The sequence below is a fragment of the Lissotriton helveticus genome, chromosome 1_1 (assembly GCF_964261635.1).
Source record: "Lissotriton helveticus chromosome 1_1, aLisHel1.1, whole genome shotgun sequence".
In the NCBI taxonomy this organism is placed as follows: Eukaryota; Metazoa; Chordata; class Amphibia; order Caudata; family Salamandridae; genus Lissotriton; species Lissotriton helveticus.
The window spans coordinates 229,017,196-229,028,639 of NC_136057.1; the positions used below are offsets into that span (position 1 = coordinate 229,017,196).

Genomic DNA, 11,444 nt, shown 5'->3' on the forward strand with positions numbered 1-11,444 from the left:
ATTACTCTTATCCCCCGCTCCTGGAATTTGAGAATACAGGATGTTTTGCTAACTTGTAGGAGTACTTGAGTGGAAAACCTTTTGGAAAGGCTGAGCTGTTATGTGTAGAGTTCACAGCTATCAGTATCTGTCCGTCTATCCTCATGCTAGAATGAGTGATTGCAGCAATGGGACTATTCATTTGCAAATTGAAGCATTTTAACAACATGGTTATTGTACATTAGTCACAAAAGGTTGTATGACAGAACAAAGCAAGGAAATAGGTCACAAGTCTTAATCATGTATTTAATAGCACTTATTTTTTTTACGTTTATTTTTTTTACAGTGGATGCCATTACCACCCATTGTTTATTCAATTAAAATGTATTTGTGGGGGAAGACGACCCACACTCCCCACCTTACCTTAAATGCATGGTAAAGGCATCCGCTGTAAAAACATACTTGTTGTAAACCCATGTGTGCTTAAAAATGTGTGGTAAAGTCACACAACTGTAAAGGCTATTTCCCATCACAAAATATGAAAGTAGAACATTACAATTATTAGGACATTGTACATGGTACATGGGATAAAAGAGTATGTACTGTCATTTTATCACCCACAAGAGACTCAATATGCATGCAATGTAAGAAATATATATCCCTTAAATAATTTCATTATTTCATGAAAAGTAACATGCAAATAGGAGCACACCATTATGCAGAAAAGCATGACAGCTAATCCTAGTCATTGCTTGGAAGTAGATGGCTTTACCCACTTATCCAACATTTGCTATCTATTCACAGGAAACAAGACTACTGTGTAAGGAAGAATGATTACAAATTTAATGCAAGTACTGATGGCATGATGTAGCTAGTAAATATTACAAGTGCCAACAGGATTTTTTGATAATCTTCGGGAGGTTGTAACAGTTCTCATCATTGGCAGGATGTGTGGATCAATATCTTTCTTAGAGCTTCTTTCACCTCCTTGTTCCTCAGGCTGTATATCAGGGGGTTTAGAGCAGGAACTACCACAGTGGGGATGATAGATACCATTTTGTATTGTTCTTCTGAAGAGCCTGAGTTGGGTGTTATCTCCATGAAGAAAGCAGTGCCGTAGAAGAGAAAGACACACGTAAAGTGGGAGATGCATGTGGATGCAGCACGATGTCTCTTTGCTGTGGTAGTGATCCGCAGGATGGCAGTGACAATATAGAAATAAGAGACAATAATAACAAGGAGTGAATCTACCACCACAAATGTACCAAATACAAAGCGTAGTGAATCATTAATTGAGATATCATTGCAGGAAAGCCTCAGAAGCACAGGGTAGTCGCAAGCAAAGTTATTCATGATATTGGGACCACAAAAATGTAACCGATATAAGCAACCTGCATGAATCAAAGAGTGCAAAAATCCACCTACATATGATCCTGCAACCAAGCTTACACATAGATGTTGACTCATGGTCAGTGTGTAGAGCAGTGGGCTACATATTGCTACATAGCGGTCAAGTGCCATCACTGCCAGAAGGAAGAATTCAGTACTAGCTATTGCAGCAAAAAAGAAAATTTGTGCTACGCAACCATAAAAAGAGATCATTTTGTTTTTGGCAATGAGGTCAGCCAGTATCTTGGGGGCAAAAACAGATGCAAATGTAATATCCAAAAATGAAAGCTGGGTCAGAAAGAAGTACATGGGTGTGTGAAGAGTAGAGCTGCACCAAACAATGAGTAACATGCTGCCATTCCCCAACAGTGTGAAGGTGTAAATTAACAGGAACAGAAGGAGAAATATCACTTGCAGTTCTGGATAGTTGGTGAATCCTAACAAGATAAACTCAGTCACAGTGCTTTGGTTTCCTGTTTTCATGGCTATGGTTGTGAAAATTTCCTGAGGAGGAGAAACAAAGGAAACCGATTCATTAGCTGGTAAACACAGGTGTTTTTTAATATAAACTTAAAATCAGATTAAGCAATATGAAATTGAATATGAAATGGATCCTCTGTGGAAAAAGAATGGAAAAGGGGCGACCGCTCGGTCCCCCCGAGCGTATGGATGGGTGCCCCGAACCTCCCGGGAAACCATTTTGGGCGGGGTGGGCGTAGCCCGGCTGGTATGCCCGAAGAGGCGTAGCCGGGGCGCGCCTTCCCCCGCCCGAGAGGGGTTGTCCTAGACACCTCGACGGAAGACCACGCCCCGTAGGCGTATCGGGGACGGGTACACGCCCTCCCACAGAAGAATAAAGGAGCGGGAATCCAGAAGATCGTCCTCTTGTTCTTTGGATCGGAAGGCTGCACCCACTCGTTGCTCGTGAGCCCTCGACGGAACAAGCAGCAATTTTGAACGTGGTAATCCTGTTTTTTCTCTTTCAGTTTCGAAGGACTTTGTGTATCGACCAAGGGCGGAGGACTCGAAACCATGCCTAGCAAGAAAGCAGGAAAGGGTTCCGAGACGGAAAGGGTGTTACGCCTGTTGTCGAACCGGATGGCTTGTATGGACCGAAAGCTCGGTCAGGTCCAATCACTCGGTAGAGGTTTGGCGGAGGTGAAGAAGCAGTTGGCCGCATTGAATGACCCAAGTCAGCCGAAAAAGGTAATAGGCCCGGCCTTGCCGGGAGTTGTCCCCGGGGTTAGAGGGAAGCGGGTAAAGGAGAGGGCTGTTTCAGGGGGGGTCCCAGTCTCAGAGGTACCCCCTATCACCCCCCTCGTACCGGCTGAGAACCCAGATTTAGGCCAGCCGATCCCGGTGGTGATAACCCCGGCCGAGGATGATGAGATGCCCCCAGAATTGGCCGCACAGCTGACAGCATGGCTTAAATCGAAGGTGAGGGGCACAGTGAGCCCGGGAGATCCAGCCGAAGAAGCCAGAGTACTAATAAAGCAGTTACGGCAATCGAGAGATGTCGCAAAGGCGAGTGTTCCTCTTGTTCCCCCACAGGTGGCACCTGGAGTACCAGCAGCTGGTAAAGAAAAGACGGCGGCAGCAACGGCCGATCTGGGTAAGCTCGTATTGCCAATGGTGGGGGAGGGCTCAATACCCTCAAGGCGGGAAAAGGTTGCACAGCACATTCCCATGGCCACGAAAGAGTTAATATGGGGAGACAAGTATGTCAACATGTTTTCATTGTTAACCGACCATCGCGAGATGGAGTATGCTAAAACGCAGAAGGATTTGTGGCGCCCGAGTGTCTGGCACGGCAAGATGGCCGAGTTCAGGGTGGACGAGACAGTGACGAACTGGGTTAAGGCCTTCTCTATATTTACCGCAGTCATGGGGGAACGTAAACCTGAGGTTATGACTGAGTTGGTTTGCTATCAGTATCGCATTATGGATTTTTATTCAATGTATGAGGGAGAAGAATGGAAAGGCTATGACATGAAGTTCCGTAAAGCAAAAGAATATGATGCTTCTTTGTCTTGGGATTGTTTGGACTCGGTGTCATGGCACAAGCAACTCCTGCCAGGGGCGACAGGTACGTCCTCGCCGGGCGGGAGCGGGTCCGGAGTGGTTCGCCAAAAGCCCAGGGTGCCCTTTCGAGCAGGCACAGGTGGGGGCTACCAGCCTAGAGTTGGCGGGAATGGCGGAAAAGGGGGGGTCTGTTGGGGCTTCAATCGAGGCAACTGTAACAGACCACAGGGGACATGCAAGTTTAAGCATGTGTGTGCCGGCTGTGGGAATTCCTCACACCCGGAAAGTGCATGTAGATCAAAAAATGGCGGGACGGGGGAAAAGGTGGGTCTAAGCAGGAGTGAGGTAGACCTTAGTGACCGATTGCCCACACCCATTGATCTCATGGTTATGATACCGTGGTTAAACAAATACCCTGATCATGTATCCGCTGGGGTGTTGAGGAAGGGATTCTTACATGGCTTCCACATCCCAGTGGGGGATTTTCGGGGAACTCCTTTTGTAGAAACCAGTTATCGGTACAGCACAACCCTGGCGTGGCAGAAAAGAAAATAGCAAAAGAAGTCATTTTAGGGCCAGTGGCTGGGCCCTTTCATCGCCCGCCGGTGGCCGAGTTCATCTGTTCCCCGTTAGGGGTTGTCCCGAAGAAAGATCCCGGGGAGTTGAGACTCATACATAACCTTTCTGCTCCTAGGGGCTCCTCGGTGAATGATGCCATTAACCCAGAAGTTTGTTCAGTACGATATGCATCGTTCGACGATGCCGTGGCCATGTTGAACCACCTAGGCCCTGGGGCGCTGATGGCGAAATGTGATATCGAATCAGCGTTCCGGTTGCTTCCGGTGCACCCGCAGGATCACCGCCTGCTAGGTTTTACATTTCAGGGAAGTTATTACATGGATAAATGCATGCCCATGGGTTGCTCCATTTCTTGTGCTTATTTTGAAATGTTTAGCTGTTTTTTGGAATGGGCCTTCACCGAGGCCACAGGGCATAGACATGTTATGCATTATCTGGATGACTTCCTGTTCTTGGGGGCAGCTGGTGATACGAACTGCGCACAGGCGCTGCATGATTTCTGCATCCTCATGTGTGAATTTGGGGTCCCATTGGCACCAGGTAAGACGGTTGGACCATCTACTTCACTGGAGTTTCTGGGAATTGAACTCGATTCTGTGGAAGGGTGTTTCCGATTACCAATGGAAAAGGTGGTCAAGTTCCAGGCTTCCTTGATGCAATGCCTGGATGGGGAGAAAGTGACCCTGCACCAGTTACAACAAACGGTGGGTCAGCTTAATTTTGCCTTGAGGGTGATGCCTATGGCCCGCCCCTTTTCGCGCTCTATCGCGCAAGCAATGGTAGGTCTCAAAGAGGGTCACCACCGTACGAGACTGTCGGGGGAGGTTCGCCAGGATATGCGTATTTGGTTGGCATTTCTGGCGGACTTCAACGGTCGAGTCGTGTGGAACTCCCCGCCAGAGTCTTCGGAGGAACTAGGTCTATGGACCGACTCGGCTGTGAGCGTGGGTTTTGGCGCCATCTTGGGTAATCGATGGTCGGCACAAACGTGGCCAACATGGTGGCACTCCAACGGTCTCACAGGTAACATTGGGTTCCTGGAGTTATTCCCCATCTGGGTTGCTCTGATGACATGGACTGACGACTTCAGGGACCGCTTGGTGGTGTTTTGGTCTGATAATATGACTGTTGTCGAGTGTATTAACCAACAGGCAGCACGCTGCAAATTGATCCTAAGATTGTTGAAGGAAATTGTGCTGCTTTGCATGAGATGGAATGTACAGTTCAGGGCGAAACATGTGCCAGGTGTACTGAATCATGCGGCTGATGCACTCTCTCGTTCACATATGCAGGCATTCAGGGGTTATCTGCCCACTGCGGACCTAGAGGCAGCACCATTCCCCAAAGCAATGTGGCTAATCGGTGCCCCGGATTACAAGACCTCGTGGCAGCGAGTCTAGCCCCCAGGACGAGGAAAGCATACGAAGGAGCGTTTCGTTCCTATTGCACATATTTGGGTCCCACAGAGAGTCGGAACTGGGGTCAGGAGGAATCCTTCCTGGGGTACCTGATTGCACTGCACAGAGAGGGCCGATCAGTGGCAACGGACAGTAGGCATAGGGCGGCCATTTCCTTCATGGCCCAGGTACACGGAATAAGGGACCCTACGGGTTCCTTTTTGGTGAAGAAAGCCCTTCGCGGCTGGAAGCGCCTTGAGGGTTGCAAGCAGGATACGAGGCACCCGATTGGCTTAGACAGACTGTCTCTGCTTTTGGCCAAGCTGGATGAGACGTGTTCCTCCCATTTTGAAGCAGTTCTGTTCCGGGCAGCGTTCACATTGGCATTCCATGGGGCTATGAGGGTGAGCGAACTTGTCGCTAGGAACAAGAAAGATATGGAGGGAGGCTTGTGCAGGGATCACATCCAAATAAGGGGTGATTCGATGGTAATCGTGATAGCCAGGTCCAAGACTGACCAGGGGGCTATGGGAAATAGTGTTGTCGTACAGCGCAAACGTGGGTCCCCCATCTGCCCGTTGAAGTGCGTGGAAGACTATTTGGCGCTAAGAGCGGCCGCATGGGGGGGGAGTTTGCTCCGACATATGGATGGCACCCCACTGACGAGATTTCAGTTTCAGAGGGTACTAGCACTGGCAATCGCTGACGCGGGCATGGACCCGTGCGATTTTGGGACCCACTCCTTTAGGATAGGGGCTGCTACAGAGGCTACAGCCAGGGGTCAGAGTGCTGAGGAAGTGAAACAATTGGGCCGTTGGTCCTCGAATTGCTTCAAGAGGTATGTGCGATTGCACATGTTGTTAGTGATCAATTGACATGCACTCACTGTTTTCTGTCTTTGTTTACTTTACAGTTTTGCGAGCCTGCCACGCGGGGCGGAATTTGAAGTCGACCCAGCATCAGGAGACCAGCGGTCAGAGGCCACCGACTGGAGAGAGGATGGTATGGGTCGTGGGCCACTCATACGTGAGGCACGCCGGCGACGTATTCAAGGAAGGTGACGCGATTCACGCACCTGGGGAATACGGGTTCAGAGTGGCCTTCCATGGGAAGGGTGGGCTCAATTTTGACAACTTTGAGCCATTTTTCGAGGGACTTCTAGGGCGGCATAGGTCACCGCCATCTGTAGTCATAGTACACCTGGGAGGCAACGACTTGGTGACACTGGGTAGACGAGTGTTACTTGAACGAGTTTTGTCGGCTGTTAGCTGGTTGGCTAAAAGAGTCCCGGGGTGCACGATTGCCTGGTCCCACATGATTCCTAGAAGGAGGTGGCAGGGGGGCCTTTCGGTGTCAGCACTGAACCATTCAGTTAAACGGGTCAATAATAAAATTGGTAGATTGTTCCGTTCTGCACAGTTGCATAACATTCCTCATGGGTGTATTCGTGGTGATCATATGTATCTGAACGATGGGGTTCACCTGTCCAGGGAGGGGAATGACTTACTCATAGGAGACTTCATTTCATGGCTAAGGAGTTTGAGGAAGCATGACCTTTAGGAGGAGTTGGGGGGACCGGATAGTCGGTCAACTATCCGGTCTGTGGCGGTAAGGTCATGATCGGTGAGCAGTTATTTCAAGGTCCCTAGAGTGGGGCGCCACCCACAATGGATGGGAGCGCCCGGGGGAAGACGGCCATTGGCCCCTTCCACGGGGAGGCGGCACCCACTAAGGATGGGGTGCCTATGGGGAGATGGCCATGGGCCCCTCCCAGGGGGGGAGGCGGTTAGATGCCCCTCCTACTAATTTCCCGGGGGCCGGATATCCGCGACGGCGGATAGAGAGTGTGGGGATGGGGGGAGAGTCCACGCTGTCCTTCCTACAGAGACCTCATATGGGAACTCGGACGACCCTTAAGATGGCGTCGAGTAGTAAGGGGGCCCCCACCACGACAAGGGAAGTTACAGTTGGCAAGGAGGGTAGAGCCCTCTGCGCATGCGCCGCTCACACAGTGAGGGCGGCGGGAGTCTGGTAGTAGGGATCTGACACCGGTTAAGACCTTGCCGTTGGCCCTTAATGCTAGGATGTACAATTTGAGTTAGAGTGTATGCATTTTCAGGATGTTAGCCAAAAGTACATGACTGCATCGAAATGTAATAAATGACAAATTGTACATAATGCATAATGATGAAACTTTTATTTAATGTTTTAAATTTTGTTTCATATTTTAATAAATACGGCCGGGAGGGTGACTCCCTCCCGCCTTCCAAAAGTTCAACTATTGTCCGACTTCCCATCCTTGGGGATATGTGTTGGGGGGGGGTGGCGGGCATCCCGGCCATATGGAAAAGGGGCGACCGCTCGGTCCCCCCGAACGTATGGATGGGTGCCCCGAACCTCCCGGGAAACCATTTTGGGCGGGGTGGGCGTAGCCCGGCTGGTATGCCCGAAGTGGCGTAGCCGGGGCGCGCCTTCCCCCGCCCGAGAGGGGTTGTCCTAGACACCTCGACGGAAGACCACGCCCCGTAGGCGTATCGGGGACGGGTACACGCCCTCCCACAGAAGAATAAAGGAGCGGGAATCCAGAAGATCGTCCTCTTGTTCCTCGGATCGGAAGGCTGCACCCACTCGTTGCTCGTGAGCCCTCGACGGAACAAGCAGCAATTTTGACCCACCCACCAGCCCCTTATAGCAAGTGTTTGGAGGAAATAAAGTTTTATGAGTGTTGAAGAAATGTCTTCTTGCAGGAAAGAGCAGTTGATGACACAGTAAGATGATGTGGAATTTTCTTTCCTTAGTAGGTAAACAACTGTCGTATTTATTTGTCGGGCGGTAAGGTCATGATCGGTGAGCAGTTATTTCAAGGTCCCTAGAGTGGGGCGCCACCCACAATGGATGGGAGCGCCCGGGGGAAGACGGCCATTGGCCCCTTCCACGGGGAGGCGGCACCCACTAAGGATGGGGCGCCTATGGGGAGATGGCCATGGGCCCCTCCCAGGGGGGGAGGCGGTTAGATGCCCCTCCTAATAATTTCCCGGGGGCCGGATATCCGCGACGGCGGATAGAGAGTGTGGGGATGGGGGGAGAGTCCACGCTGTCCTTCCTACAGAGACCTCATACGGGAACTCGGACGACCCTTAAGATGGCGTCGAGTAGTAAGGGGGCCCCCACCACGACAAGGGAAGTTACAGTTGGCAATGAGGGTAGAGCCCTCTGCGCATGCGCCGCTCACACAGTGAGGGCGGCGGGAGTCTGGTAGTAGGGATCTGACACCGGTTAAGACCTTGCCGTTGGCCCTTAATGCTAGGATGTACAATTTGAGTTAGAGTGTATGCATTTTCAGGATGTTAGCCAAAAGTACATGACTGCATCGAAATGTAATAAATGACAAATTGTACATAATGCATAATGATGAAACTTTTATTTAATGTTTTAAATTTTGTTTCATATTTTAATAAATACGGCCGGGAGGGTGACTCCCTCCCGCCTTCCAAAAGTTCAACTATTGTCCGATTTCCCATCCTTGGGGATATGTGTTGGGAGGGGGTGGCTGGCATCCCGGCCATATGGATTGACAGAAATTTTGGGTTCACGTTTGAATTTTCTAGAACTCCTAGAAACACAGGGATCATTGGTAGTATTGCTCAGATTAGGCTTACAATCTTGAGTTAAGTTTGTTTGTATCACCATTAAATACAACAGGCTAGATTATCACGTACAGACACACACACACTCATACACACACATACATGTATACAAATGTACAGTTAATCACCAATGTCAAGCATATCCTCCCAGTTTTCCTGTGACATACTTTAAATGATACAGTGATGTCATTTGAGATGTCATCAGTGAAGTCATCAGTGATTTCACTGACCATGTCATGAGTGATGTAATATGTGATGTCATCAGCAGTGCATTGCAGGGGCGCGAGTTATAGTCAGCTCAACTAACTATAAGGGCCGAATTTCTCTAGCTTTGTACAAGTGAAATGTCCAACTAACTATAACGTCCCTGAAACCTGTGTTTTTTTCAGTGAATTTCTAAGATTTTTTAAATGCTAATTTCTATTTATAACGTCCCTGAAACCTATGGTTATTTTCAGTGAATTACAAAGATTTTATTAACTGCTAATTCCTAACTATACCGTCCCTGAAACCTCTGTTTTTTTCACTGAATTTCTAAGGTTTTTTAAATGCTAATTTCTAAATATGCCTACATAAGTAGGACATGTGCAGAAAGAGGTAGAAAGGTACAGAAAGACGCATGAGAAGAGCAGAAAGAAGCAACAGAGGTGCAGAAAGAAGCCTACTTTCACTGTACCTTTCCACAGATGTAGACTAATCACTAATCCTTCTCCCAAGATGTCTTAAAGCTCACTTTTCTCTTGAAGGCTCACTATTCATCGACTGTTCAGAATGTTAGGCCTACGAAATGTAAAACAGCAATCCTAACCATATCACTCTTGTAAGTCTGACCAGGTTTGTGAAGGTATTTTTTATTTATTTTTTTATTTCAAAGACCTTTATTTTACCGACATATTCAACACAGCATGATGCCAACAACCTCACGGGCCGGCTGCATTCGTTGTAACCCATATTCAAAAGCAATATCAATACACAGCCCAATTGCCGACATCCCGGAGGTCCGGCGGCGTAATGTCTTAGTATATTGCGCACTCTTAGCATTGCGTGGCATAAATCAGTTCAAAGGCCCTCGAAGTTTTTCATTTATTCAACGTCCAACCAGAGCCTGAACAAGGGGGGAGGCCATTACCTATAGCAATCATGTAAAGCACCGTCCTGTAGTTGCAACATTTTTCAGTTTTTTCGCAGGGGCATTTGCACATGAACCCAGTATAGCCAAAGAGCTACATCGTTCATCAGGACAAACACGTGATAGGAGAAGCACAACCAGATTGTCTTGCATTGCCAGCTACCCTCAGCGTAGGAGGTGGTAACCCCTCACAACCATACAACCTGCTCTATGGGACCCTTTACGAACAGTGTATGCCTCGAAGTCGTCCTCACCACCAACCATGGTAGGTCACCAAACCTAGCATGCAAGCATCGAAACAGACTCCCAGGCCGGGCATCGAGCAACTACATCCATTTATTCGTCAACTGCTTACCTTATCGCACAACAGAGATATGCAATAGCCGGAATCTGCATCGTATAACCACTCTCTCTATCCGACTGAGGAACTGACCACATCATCCCGGCTCTCATCGTCCGAGGAAGCCGCAGTGGCCAGTAAGTATCCTCTCAATGGTCCCCATATGTCTCTTGTCCTACTGTTCAACGGTTGTGTGTCTGCGTACACCATGGGCTGGTCCTGGCAATAATTCAGATCGTTCAACCAGTCCTTAAACTTCGGAGCCCGCCCCCTCCCCCATCTGCATGCGACTGCGTTTTGCCAATAATAATGCAACATCCACAAACTTCCTCATTAATTTAGGCGTCTGCTTAGTGTAGCCTAACAGCATGGTGAGTGGATCTTTATCAATCGTGTCATTCACCATCGCCAGGAGCGCCACGTGTACCTGAGACCAGTAGACGAAAACACCTTGGCATTCCCACGCTAAATGCAAGAAGCCCGCCGCGTCCGATCTGCAACGTTCGCATCTAGCATTGTCCGACAAACGGAACCTCATCTTTCTCTCCGGCGTATAATACATCCTATGCAGGAATTTATAATGAATAATTTTTAGTCTACAGCTGGGCGATATATTAGCAGTGAGGCCACAGCAATATGTCCACTGTGCTTCAGTTATATCCCTGCCAAGATCTGCAATCCAGTGGTGAAGCGCCCTGCTCATCCTGCCTTCACACTGCCCCCGAATACTACGGTAAAGGTGCGAAACCAGATGGCGTCCATCTGCAGACACAAGCAGAGTTTGTAACGGTAGCACTACGTCAGGTTCATCCGGGAATCGCGGCAGGACACTACGCAGTCCCTGTCGTAACCGAACGTAATAAAAGAGTTCTAATGGTGTGGGTGAATATCCATAAAAAACTGATCACGCGTTTTAAACTCACCGCCCAAGAACAAGTGCCCCCACGTATACAGTTTCAGTT

The 11,444-nt window shown here is 48.9% G+C and overlaps 1 protein-coding gene across 1 annotated transcript; it reads right to left on the reverse strand.

Annotated features, from left to right (window-relative positions):
• Positions 1-915: 915 nt before the first annotated feature.
• LOC144761084 (olfactory receptor 5J3-like) lies at positions 916-1,851 on the reverse strand. The gene has a single exon (XM_078646569.1). The coding sequence runs from the start codon at positions 1,849-1,851 to the stop codon at positions 916-918; it is 936 nt and encodes a 311-aa protein (XP_078502695.1).
• Between the last annotated feature and the right edge of the window lie 9,593 nt (positions 1,852-11,444).